The sequence below is a fragment of the Narcine bancroftii genome, chromosome 5 (assembly GCF_036971445.1).
Source record: "Narcine bancroftii isolate sNarBan1 chromosome 5, sNarBan1.hap1, whole genome shotgun sequence".
Lineage (NCBI taxonomy): Eukaryota > Metazoa > Chordata > Chondrichthyes > Torpediniformes > Narcinidae > Narcine > Narcine bancroftii.
Genome location: NC_091473.1, coordinates 139,246,359 through 139,259,307, shown reverse-complemented (window position 1 = coordinate 139,259,307; position 12,949 = coordinate 139,246,359). Strand labels below are relative to the sequence as shown.

Genomic DNA, 12,949 nt, shown 5'->3' with positions numbered 1-12,949 from the left:
TGTATACCTGCCACCTTGGAAACCAATACTTCTATAGCAGTGGTTCTCAACCTTTTTTTCCCCCACTCACATACTATTTTAAGTAATCCTTTGCTAACCACAGACAACCGATGGCATAGGATCCTAGAGGTGGTCTGCAGTTAGTAAGGGATCACTTAAGGTGGAAAGAAAAAGATTGAGAACTACCGTAAACAGTCAGTACCTTTTTTTAAGGAATTTAAAATATTATTCCAGGTGTGGTCTCACCAAGGCTCTTTGCAATTGCAGTAAGATCTTTTTATTCGTACTCAAAATCCTCAAGCTCAAGCCCAAGCCACCTTCCTTTCTGCTGTACCTGTATCCGCATGTTACCTTTCAGGCACACAGATCACTTTCAACTTTGATATTATAAACAAAATAGAGAGAGTGCAGAGAAGGTTCACGAGAATGTTGACAGGATTTCAGGGTCTGAGTTACAGGGAAAGGTTGTGAAGACTGGGGCTTTTTCCTCTGGAGCGTAGAAGATTGAGAGGGGACTTGATAGAGGTGTTTAAGATTTTAAAAGGGACAGACAGAGTAAATGTGGATAGGCTTTTTCTATTAAGAAAGAGGGAGATTCAAACTAGAGGGCATGGTTTAAGATTGAAGGGGGAAAATTATAAGGGGAACATGAGGGGAAATTTCTTTACGCAGAGGGTGGTGGGGATGTGGAATGAGCTTCCAGCAGACGTGGTCGAGGTGGGATCATTGGTTACATTTAAGGAAAGACTGGATCGTTACATGGATAGGAGGGGACTAGAGGGGTATGGACCGGGTGCTGGTCAGTGGGACTAGTAGGGCGGGGATTTGCTACAGCATGGACTAGTAGGGCCGAACTGGCCTGTTCTGTGCTGTAAGTGGTTATATGGTTATATAGTTATATGGTTATTTCATCATCTTTATTGAAAAAATATTCAGTCTTTCTGTGTTTTTCTGCAGAGGTGAATTAATTTCACATTTTTCAGCTCAACTAAATGCTCCTCTTTGAATACCCATTCAAGACTCACTCACATTCCTACTAGTTTTGTGTCATAAGAAAAGCTCGGAAGTGTAATATTTGGTCCCATTGGGAAAATTGTTGACATTAGATGGCAAAAATTTGGAGCCAAAACAATAATCCATGTGGCACCCCATAAATCACAGCTTGCTATATCAAAGACATGCTTTCTATTCATTAATTAAATTGCCATCCAAACTAATATATTACCTCTCGATCTTTTAAAAATCCAAGTTTGTTCTTGTCTAGAATCTAGTTGAAAATCTTCCAGTAGATGAATGAAACATAATTCGCTTTCATAACTCCAAGCTGATTTTGCCCAATGTTATCATTTTCTAAACTGTCTTAGTATCACAATTTCTGTTAGAAATTAGAAACATTTTCAAAACTATAATTGTTAGCAAACAGGTTGGTGTGTCTCTATTTCTCTCTTCTTAAATCAAGGTCCAAAAGGGCTTGTTCCTGTGTTGTCTTGTTTTAAATAGTGAGATCACAAATACTGGCCTCCAACCGACAGAACCCATTCCGAAATGTGAAAGCTGATAACCAGAGCATCCATCATCTTCACAGCATCACCTCTTACAAAATTCTGTGATGTAAATCATCAGATTCTTGGCATTTATCAGTTTTCAGGCTCAATAACTTCTCTGGTAGTATTTATTTGTCCCTTTTCTTCCTTGTTTCCACTGGAATCTCATCTATAACATTTCTGGGGGGTTATTTGTATCTTCTTCCATGAATTAATTCATAAAGGATTTGTTTAATTCCTCTATCATTTTCACATTTCCCATTGTAAATATCCTGTCTTAATTAAAAGGGATCCATATTTTCACTCGTTAATATTTTTCTTATTACACAATTTTATCAACTCCTGCATTTTGTTTTCTAAGTTTACTTTTATGTTCCTTTTTTCCTTTCTTTGTGAATTCTTTGGTCAACTTTTGATGAATTATAAACCATCCCAATCTTCATGCTTCCTGCTTTTTCTGACAACTTTCCAATTCTTTTTCTTAAATTTAATCCAATGTTTAAATATTCTCATGGAGTCATAATTTTACAGCATGGAAAGTCCCTTTGGCCCAAGTCATCCAGGCCAGCCAAATTGTTTACCCAAACTAATCCCATTGCTGCATTTAACACATCTCCCTCCAAATCTTTCCTAACCATATATCTGTCTACACTACTGCTGAATATTGTAATTGTACTCACCGCTACGCAGCTCGCCTCACACACCCATCCTCTTCTTCGTGAAAAGGTTGCTCCTCACGTGTCTTTTAAATCTCTTTTCTTTCACTTTGAATTATTTACCCTGGGAAAGACTACGGCAACTTACTTTATCAGTAAACTGACCAGTGCTGAAAGAAACAGAAAGAGTCACTGAAGCTTTTGAATTCTGTCCCTCTTGATATATATATTGCCTGATAGAACCTGCAGTTGTATTTACTTCTCTTTTCCTTTAATCCATAGTTGGCCCATTTTTTCTATTGCGTTTTTGTGTTGAAAGGGAATGTATATTTGTTGATAATTATGCTTTTTAAAAAAAATGCTATCCATTGCCTCTCCACTGTCTTATCTTTGTAACAGATTCTCAATCTATCAAAATAATGGAAAGATTCTAAACAAAGAATACCTGTTTTAATGTTGGACAAGTGATTAAGCACAGGGTGGTTGAGGATGATGGAGTTTGGAATAACAAACCCAACACTAGTGAAGGTAATGGCAAACAATTTGTAGAAATCAAGATCAAAAACTGCACGTAGTCATTCAAGAAGAGAAGTATTTGTGCTCCAATGCAAGTATCAGAAATTCCGAGCAACAATCTTTACAGTGCAATATATGCCCCATAACTCATAACTAAATGCATCATGTATTTCATATGAATGCAGATGGATTTTTCAAAGCTTCCACTCAGTGATTTGAATCCCTAGTCTGTGCTGAACTGTCTAATGATAATACATTTAGCCACAATACTATTAAACTATGTTGATTAAATACAGCCTCTGATTATAGCTGGACTCGACTAACCTCAAACTCTTCCACATCACTAACCCCCTCCCAATCTCACTGCTGGCCATCCTGCCTTCAACTCAGCCCTCTAGAAAGTCCATGGGTTTTGGAAGAGAACAATATTTGACTCAATGGTGTTGCTCCCAATGGAACAACAGCCAGTTGGCACACTCTACATTTCAAATATGCAAAGAAAAACCAATGCGAAAGCTCCAGTCCTTGAGTAATCAATCCCCATGGGATAGGGATGGAATGAGAAAGTAGAAAAATAAATGATGTTTTTTTAAGGAAATCATTTGCCGATAAGTAGGCAAAAAACAAACAATAATTTCTCACCACCATAGAAAAGATTGTATTTAATAGATTGAATATAGAACTTCAAAAAAAGAGGTTGACTGACATTTTAAGAAAGAAATAACTTTATTCATGGAATTATCTTTCTTAGAGTTAACATATTCAATTTGAACAAGTATTAATACAATAAGGTGGAATTAATATGACAACTATAATTATTTTATTAATAAATTTGATTTCCATGCATACAAAATGCACATTCATTTCAAACACTTTTTACTTAAGCCAATATAATGTAACAAATCTTCAGCTGCAAGGATTCTGCTTGTTTCTTTTCAACCACTCAGTAAGTGCTCTATGAAAATTTACCAGTTCTCTGAGGAATTAGAATACTTCTACACATATCACTGAGGTTTGGGAATGAAATACTTTAAACTGCATTCAATTAAGTGTGTATGGAAATTACACATATCCTTCACAGAAACACAACAGTCATTATTTAATTGCAAAGGAATGTTAAAACTTAAGGAAATTTGCAAAAATAACATTGTCATGTGAAAATCCTGTTTTAACTAGAATAATACTCTATCAAAACTAAATGGATTAACACCCCAGCTAAAATAATAAAGGGGAATTTAAGGTGCACAATTTAGTTTTGTTCAGTAATATCTTATGCTGTCTGTCTTTTCAGAAATGAGAACTTAAAATCATTTGACCTTTGACCAAATAAAATATTGTTCAATGTGAAAACTGACAACAAAAGCAGATAATTTTTTTTTCTTATTTGCCATTTTCAAATTGTATTCTAGGTAGCACATGCTTGGAGCAGTAAACAGTTTTAAAGTTTTTGAAATGCATTTTATGTGCTATTCTAAAATATGCCATCAAAAATGCCAAGCAGAGCATTGTATTCTTCTTCTGAGGAATATCTGAAATACATAAAATCACAATGAAACATAAAATAACCCAGAACACTTCAAAATCAATCAAAAATTTCTTACCATGAAATATTCTAATTCATCTTGATTTCTGCCCTAAGGATTGCACACAAATGAAACACATGGCATCTACCTGGGTTGACTTGTATTGAACTGATGGAAACAGTTGATGGCGCCACTACTTTTGGAATACTGAAGTGCATTTTTTTCCAAAGATGCAGAACTCAATTCTTTCTCTGAACTTTGGCCAGGAGCTGTGTGATGGATAGTTTCAAGGATTTTGTACTGTAACAGAAAGTAATTTTTTTGGTTAAAATAAAATCATAGAACCATAGAACAATATAGCACAGAAACAGGGTCTTCAGCCCTTCTAGTCTGTGCCAAACCATTTTTTTTTGCCAAGTCCCACTGACCCATAGCCCTCCATACCTCTCCCATCCATGTCAATGTTTAAATATTCTCATGGAGTCATAATTTTTCAAATTCTTCTTAAATGTTAAAAACTGAGCCCGCATTCACCACTTCACCGGCAGCTCATTCCACACTCCCATCATTCTTTGTGTGAAGAAGTTCCCCCTAATAAGTGGATAAGTGCATGGATGTGAGGAGATTGGAGAGTTATGGGCAGGGAGCAGATAAGATCACAAATCGGTAAGGACTAGAGGGGTAGAGATGGCCTGTTTCCGACCTGTAACTGTAATATGGTTATGCGGTTAAACTTTTCCTTTTTATCTTGCCTACTGTCAATGGAAAAATCCTATCGACATTTACTCTGTCTATTCCCCTCATAATTTTAAACACCATATTTTTTATGCATATATGCATGATATATGTATTTTATAAACCAGGTCCCCCTTATGCATTATATGCATGTGCGTGCTATATGAGAATATTTTTACATGTTGAAAGAATGCACACAATTAATAGCACGTGAAAAGTTTAACCAGTAATTAATAGTGAGCGTGGGAATATAATAGCGGCATTGAAAGAACGTGCACAATCAATAGCAGCGGTGGGAAAGACGTGTGGCCAATTTATAGCGAATGTGGGAATATTATAGCGAGTGTGAGAATGTAATAGTGGCAATGAAAGAATGGGCACAATTTATAGCGGGCGTAGGAAATTTTGATCTTGGGAATATTTCTTTCTACTGAATGCCATGGTATTCCTATGGGCACTGCACCTTATCAATGTTAATTGCCCAGACCTGTCCCTGCCTCTGACTTGAGACAATAGAATTAAAATCCTGCTCGACTCTGAAGCCTATGTTCGATCTATTTAATTGATTCTTCTCTAAAGATTGTTAATGTGTTGCAGCAGCAGGATATCATCTAAAAATGGGCAATTGGCACCTCTGGGGGAAGTTGATTGGGTGTTAATTGTGGGAGATTAACTGCTTCGTCTCATGTTCCATTTAAATGAAAGTTGCTTTAGCCAGTCAGAATTTACAAAAATATTTTACACAATTTATAATTTTCTGCACATTACATATGTGTGCATGTTATATGAATGTGCGTGTTATATGACTGAAAATACAGCAACTCTATCAAATCTTCCCTCATTCTTCTACACTGCAGGTTATAAATTCCTAACCTGTTTAAGCTTTCCCTGTAACTCAGTTTCTGAAGTACGGGCAACATCTGAGTAAATAGTTTCTGCACTCTTTCTAACTTATTGATATCTTTCCTGTATTTACATGATTTAAAAAACTGCACACAATACTCCAAATCTGGCCTCACCAAAGTCCTATACAACTTTAGCATAACATCCCAGCTCCTATACCCAATACTTTGATTTATGAAGGTCAATATGCCAAAAGCTCGCTTTACAGCCCTGTCCACCTGTGACACCACTTTTGAGGAAGTTGGCTAAATTGTGGGTAGAGCAAGGGACTAGTATAGTGTAGTCGGGCTTTGCAACATGATGGGAAAAAAGCAGAAGAAATAATTTCGCAAAAAACTGACACACAGAATATGTCAGAGCAATGAAGGTCACAACAGCATCTGAGAGAACAATAGAGCACTTGTTGATATGCACCTGCACTGATTTGCACCCTGAGACTTCACATATGTGAGAAACGAGCTATTGATAAGCTGGGGTCTTATGATTGGTAAAATATTTTACAGTGAGCGGACTAACTTAGAGATGCTTTGTATATGCGAGGAACTAACTATTGGATATTAAAAGATGAGGTCTTTCATGATTGGTGTAATGTTATTCAGTATGCTATGGATCAGGATAAAAAAGAATGGATTGTAGCTGTTCGGGGGGGACTTTTGTCATTGACTCCTGAATGGCATTTCAATAGTAGCAGTGAATGAAAGTAACCCAATCTGCAGATTAAAGAACGATCCAACCAAGACTGTAGTTGAAGTCAGTCATTTCGTGTGAGCACCCTGCAGACCCAGAATCCATACTTTCAGAGAATTATTTAGCTGTATTCCAAGATCCCTCAGTTCTGCTGCACTCCTCAGTGCCCTTCCATTTCCCATGTTTGTCCTTTCGTGGTATGTCCTTCCAAAATGCAACTCCTCAGATTTGTCTGCATTAAATTCCATCTGCCATCTTTTTCCATTTGGTCTGAGTCTCTCTGCAAGCTTTGAAAACCTTCTTTACTGTCCACAATGCCTCCAATTTTAGTGACATCTGAAAATTTGTTGATCCAATTTACCACATTATCATCCAGATCGTTGATATAGATGACAAACAACAATGGTCCCAGCACCAATTCCTGAGGCACACCACCTAGTCACAAGCCTCCAGTCTGAGAAGCAATCGTCAATCATGAAAATGACTTATTTTTATTCTAATTATCCTTGAGGAAACCAAGTTGACTACCCAAACTACTCCCATTTGCCAGCATTCAGCCACATGCCTTTCACCCTTTCCTATATATAGATGTATCTGTTCAAATGTCTTTTAAATGTTATAAGTGTACCTACCTAAACTCTATTGCTTTCCCCTGGCAGTTCATTGCATACACCCTCTGAGTGAAAAAAAGGTGGCCTTAAGGTTCCTTTTTTTTAAAAAAAACTCTTACCTTCAGCCTATGCCCTCTAGTTGTAATTCACCCTATTCTATTTTTTTTAAAATAGACTGTTTATTTACCTTTATGTATGGCTCTCATGATTTTATAAACCTCTACAAGGTTGTGCACCCCCCCCCACCCCTCAGCCTCCTATATTCCACAGAGAAAAGCCCCAGCCTATCCATACCTGCACCATAATTCGAGCCGACCATCCCAGTAACATTTCTGTGAAATTTTTCTGCTGTTTCCAGCTTAACCACATCTTTCCTGTATCTGGGTAAACTGAACTGCAAATGATACTCCAAATGTGATTGCATCAACATCTTTTCTTAGTTTTCAAAGTGGATGCACCAAGACAGGGATGATTAGGAAAAGATAATATCATTCATAATGGCAAATCCAAGCAGCATTTTTGGGATTCAAACAACAGTCTGACCTCTCCAGGAGTTGGATTGCTTGTTATATAACTGGATGAATTGCTTGTTAAATAACTGGTTTAATCACTTTTATTTTATAACTTACTGTTTCATGAACTGTTGAGTTAACTGGTAAGGAGCAAGGCTGTTCCATTGTTAGCAGGTGTCCATGCCTAAAAGAGTTAACAACAAATACATTTAGGAAAAACAATCATTATAATGTTCTGAATGCATTGTAGCAAAGCTGCATCTGCTGGAAATCTGAAACAAATTTAAAAAATGTTATAAATAGCAGTTTAGGCAGTATCTGTGAAACAAGAAATAGAAATGAAATTTATGTTTCAGGTGAATGATCCTTCATCAGAATTGTAAAAATTAGAAAACAAACGTATCTTAAGTTGTAGGGATGGGAGGAATGTCAGTGAGAGAATGCATACCAAGGTAGTTCAGGAAACAAATATTTCCAATACCAGCAGTCAGTGGTTCTCAGCCTTTTTCTTTCCACTTACATACCACATTAAGTAATCCCTATGCCATAAATGCTTTGTGATTAGTAAAGTGGTATGTGAGTGAGGTTGAGAATCACTGCTCTAGACCCAATTGTTACTGAAATATTTTGCTTATGAAAAGTTGTCATTGGCCCATTTCCTTTGGAGTTACGAAACCATCAAATATGTACGATTAAAAATGTGGCTTTCAAATTTTTCTTTCCACCCACATACCACCTTAAGCAATCCCTTACTAATCACAGAGAACCTTCTTTCTTTGGCTTGGCTTCGCCGATGAAGATTTATGGAGGGGTATTTCCACGTCTGCTGCAGGCTCGTTGGTGACTGATAAGTCCGATGACAGGCAGGCACGGTGACTGACAGGCAGGCACGGTTGCAACGGTTGCAAGGGAAAATTGGTTGGTTGGGGTTGGATTTTTCCTCCTTTCTCTTTTGTCAGTGAGGTAGGCTCTGCGGTCTTCTTCAAAGGAGGTTGCTGCCCGCCAAACTGTGAGGCGCCAAGATGCACGGTTGGAGGCGATATCAGCCCACTGGCGGTGGTCAATGTGGCAGGCACCAAGAGATTTCTTTAAGCAGTCCTTGTACCTCTTTTTTGGTGCACCTGTCTCGGTGGCCAATGGAGAGCTCGCAATAGAACACGATCTTGGGAAGGCGATAGTCCTCCATTCTGGAGATGTGACCCACCCAGCACAGTTGGGTCTTCAGCAGCATGGATTCGATGCTTGCAGACTCTGCCAGCTCAAGTACTTTGATGTTGGTGATGAAGTCATTCCAATGAATGTTGAGGATGGAGCAGAGACAGCGCTGATGGAAGCGTTCTAGGAGCCGTAGGTGATGCCGGTAGAGGACCCATGATTCGGAGCCGAACAGGAGCGTGGGTATAACAACGGCTCTGTACATGCTGATCTTTGTGTGTTTCTTCAGGTGGTTGTTTTTCCAGATTCTTTTGTGTAGTCTTCCAAAGGCGCTATTTGCCTTGGCGAGTCTGTTGTCTATCTCTTTGTCGATCCTTGCATCCGATGAAATGGTGCAGCCGAGATAGGTAAACTGGTTGACTGTTTTGAGTTCAGTGTGCCCGATGGAGATGTGGGGGGGCTGGTGGTCATGGTGGGGAGCTGGCTGATGGACGACCTCAGTTTTCTTCAGGCTGACTTCCAGGCCAAACATTTTGGCAGTTTCCGCAAAACAGGATGTCATGCGCTGGAGAGCTGGCTCTGAATGGGCAACTAAAGCGGCATCATCTGCAAAGAGTAGTTCACTGACAAGTTGCTCTTGTGTCTTGGTGCGAGCTTGCAGGTGCCTCAGATTGAAGAGACTGCCATCTGTGCGGTACCGGATGTAAACACCGTCTTCAACAAGGTCGGGTCAGATACAGCAATGAGCTCTCCGAACCCTTCTCCATTGACAACGGCGTGAAGCAAGGCTGCGTCCTCGCACCAACCCTCTTTATTATCTTCTTCAGCATGATGCTGAAACAAGCCAATAAAGACCTCAACACTGAAGACAGAGCACCTATGGCATTAGGGAATACTTAAAGTGGTATGTGGGTGGAAAGAAAAAGGTTGAGAAACACTGTTAGAAAAAGAGAGATGAAAGATACAAAAGAACATGTTGTGACAGTTGCTGAAGATCTAAAAAAAAAGAGAATGTTGAAAATCTGTAAAAGGGAAAAAATAGAGTTAACGTTGCCGATGCATGACCTCATGACAGAGCCAGCCAACTCTATCTGTCACAAACCAGATAGGCTACCTGCTTTAAACTGTTCTCTTCTAATGTGGAGAAGCCAAGTACAGATTGAATGACCTGCATGTAGTTTGCTTGAGTGACCTTGAAATTAGAGTCTCATGTTAATTCTCCTTCCCACATCCACGCTAAGTTCGATGTCTTTGCCCTCCTATATGGATGCAACAATTCCCAATGTCAGCTTGAGGAATAGATCTATATTCCGTCAGAGGACACTGGGCAGGGTTCATGGTGAAATATCAGGCAACCAGCCAGCCTTTATGTTCCATCCACTCTCCCATTCTCTGCAACTTAATAGATGCTTGTTTTTTTTCCCAGAATTGATGAAAGATCCTTGACCTGAAATATTGTTTCTCTTTCTATGACCTGAAATACTCAGTATTGAGCAGTTTTTTAAGAATACAGTGTACAGTACTTATTAAAAACAGGATTATTGGTCTATAGCTTAAACAAAGTTGCCCAATGTCATCCCAAGTTATTTTCTAGTTTTTGGAAGCAGCTGCTCATTTTTTTTTGGATTATAAAGCTCACTGGTATGAATTTAAAGACTATGAGATAGATATTCCAATTAGGAAAGTTGTTTGTATAAATACCTAAAATGATATTGTTAATTATACATTTACTCTAGGTGGCATTAATTCTTTCGGTTTAAATTATTTTGATTAAAATTTACTTCAACAACTTCTGCATTCTGAATGTGCCAAATGGGTTATGCTAGACCACAAGATATAGGAAAAGAAATAGGCCATTCAGCCCATTAAGTCTGCCCTGCCATTCAATCATGAGCTGATTCATTTTCCCACTCAGGCCACTGCCCGGCCTTCTCCCATAACTTTTGATTCCTGGCTAAACAAGAACCTATTAATCTCCGTCTTAAATACACCCAATGACCTGGCCTCCACAATCACATGTGGCAATAAATTCCATAGAATTACTACCCTCCGGCTGAAGAAATTCCTTTTCATCTCTGTTCTAAGCAGATGCCTTTCAATCCTGAACTCATGACCTCTTGTCCTAGACCACACATGTCAAACTCTGCCAAATTTGGCCCGCGATATAATTATATTTGGCCCGCAAGATCATATTGAATATATATTAGAGTTGGCCCGTTGGCCGCCGCGCCAGTATAGCGCATGCACACTGAAGGTGAAAATGAAGACGCCGGAGGTGTGGAGGGATCTCAGAGTCCCGAATCCCGGGGATTGGAGCGCCGCACTCAGCCCGCCCGGCTCCCGGACACACAGACGCAGCTGGAGTTGGGGACCATCCTCGCTGGGTCTGCGCTTCAGCGGCGACGCCGGACCAAACGTCTCGTTGGCGATGCCTTCCCCCTCGCTCCGTGTTGTCGTACATTGAATTTAATAAGGAAAAACTAAGAGATGAAAATGGGGAAAAAAGGGATGGAGGTGGCGAGGAGGTGGAAAAGAGGTATAAGCAAGATATAATATGGCCACGTTGAATTATATGACTATAAACATTAATGGAATACATAACCAAATTAAAAGGAAGAGGCTACTAAATTTATTGAAGGAAAAAATAGATATAGCATTTGTGAAAGAAACACATCCAACTGAAGTGGAACATAACAAATTAAAGAGAGACTGGGTAGGACACGTAGCGGCAGCATCCTATAATTCAAAAGATAGAGGTGTAGCCATATTAGTTAACAAAAATGTACCAATCAAAATAGAGGAGGAAATAATAGATCCAGCAGGGAGGTATGTGTCAGATACACTCAGAATTTTGGAATTTGCTCAATAGATATGTGCCTAACGAGGAGGATCAAAAGTTTATGCAGGATATTTATTTGAAGATTGCAGACACACAAGGAAATATATTGATGGGAGGGGATTTTAACCTTAATTTGGATCCAATGTTGGATAAAACTGGACAAAAGACAAGCAAAAAGAATAAAGTAGCCAAATTTATGGTTAAATCAATGCAGGAAATGAAACTTATGGATATATGGAGGAGGCAACACCCAAGAGAAAAGGAATATTCATATTATTTGAGTAGGCACAAAACATACTCAAGGATTGATGTTTTTGTAGTTGGCCCATATTCAAGGGAGAGTTAGGAAAACTGAATATAAAGCTAGACAACTATCAGATCATTCATCCGTTATTAGCAATAGAACTGGAGGACATCCCACCAAGAACATATAGATGGAGATTAAACTCCATGCTACTTAAAAGGCAAGAATTTAAAGAATTTATTGAACACCAAATTAAAACATATTTTGAAATAAACACCGAATCAGTAAAAGACAAATTTATATTATGGGACGCAATGAAAGCCTTCATAAGAGGACAGATAATAAGTTATGTAACTAAGATGAAAAAGGATTACAAGGGAAATAGAGCAGTTGGAAAGGGAGATAGTAAGTACAGAAAAAGGAACTAGTAAAAAGGGATGATATAATGAAAAGGAGAGAATTGGCAGACAAAAAATAAAATACGAAACATTACAAACGTATAAGGTGGAGAAGAACAAAATGAAAACAAAGCAGAAGTATTACAAACTAGGAGAAAAAACACAAAATATTAGCCTGGCAACTTAAAACAGAACAAGCTAAAAGAATCGTATTGGCATCAAGGAAAAAGGACAAACAAATTACATATAACCCAATAGAGATTAATGAAAACTTTAAGGAATTTTATGAACAATTATACCAAACTGAGAATGAGGGGAAAGATGATAAAATAGAGGAATTTTTAGCTAAAATTGAACTGCTGAAATTGCATGAAAAGGAACAAAACAAACTAATAAAACAATATGAAATAGAGGAAGTACAGGATATATTAAAAAAGATGCCAAACAATAAAACACCAGGAGAGGAGGAATTTCCAAAAGAATTTTATAAAACATTTAGAGTTATTAATTCCTCCTCTCCTGGAAGTAATGAACCAGATAGAAGAAACATAAAACTTGCCAGATTCATGTAAGACAGCAATAATTACAGTAATACCAAAGATGGGGAAGGATCCATTAACACCAGC

General features: G+C 38.3%; 1 protein-coding gene across 10 annotated transcripts in view; it reads right to left on the bottom strand.

Annotated features, from left to right (window-relative positions):
* Nucleotides 1–3,511: 3,511 nt before the first annotated feature.
* hfm1 (helicase for meiosis 1) overlaps nucleotides 3,512–12,949 on the bottom strand; it is a 197,843-nt gene continuing 188,405 nt past the window's right edge. For all 10 annotated transcript variants that reach the window (XM_069939173.1, XM_069939172.1, XM_069939178.1 and 7 more), the window contains 3 exons: nucleotides 7,805–7,871; nucleotides 4,388–4,539; nucleotides 3,512–4,245 (listed from right to left, as the gene is read on the bottom strand). In XM_069939173.1, coding sequence (XP_069795274.1) covers nucleotides 4,188–4,245; nucleotides 4,388–4,539; nucleotides 7,805–7,871 — 277 coding nt within the window. In that variant the 3' untranslated portion in view covers nucleotides 3,512–4,187. The remainder of the gene's footprint in view (nucleotides 4,246–4,387; nucleotides 4,540–7,804; nucleotides 7,872–12,949) is intronic.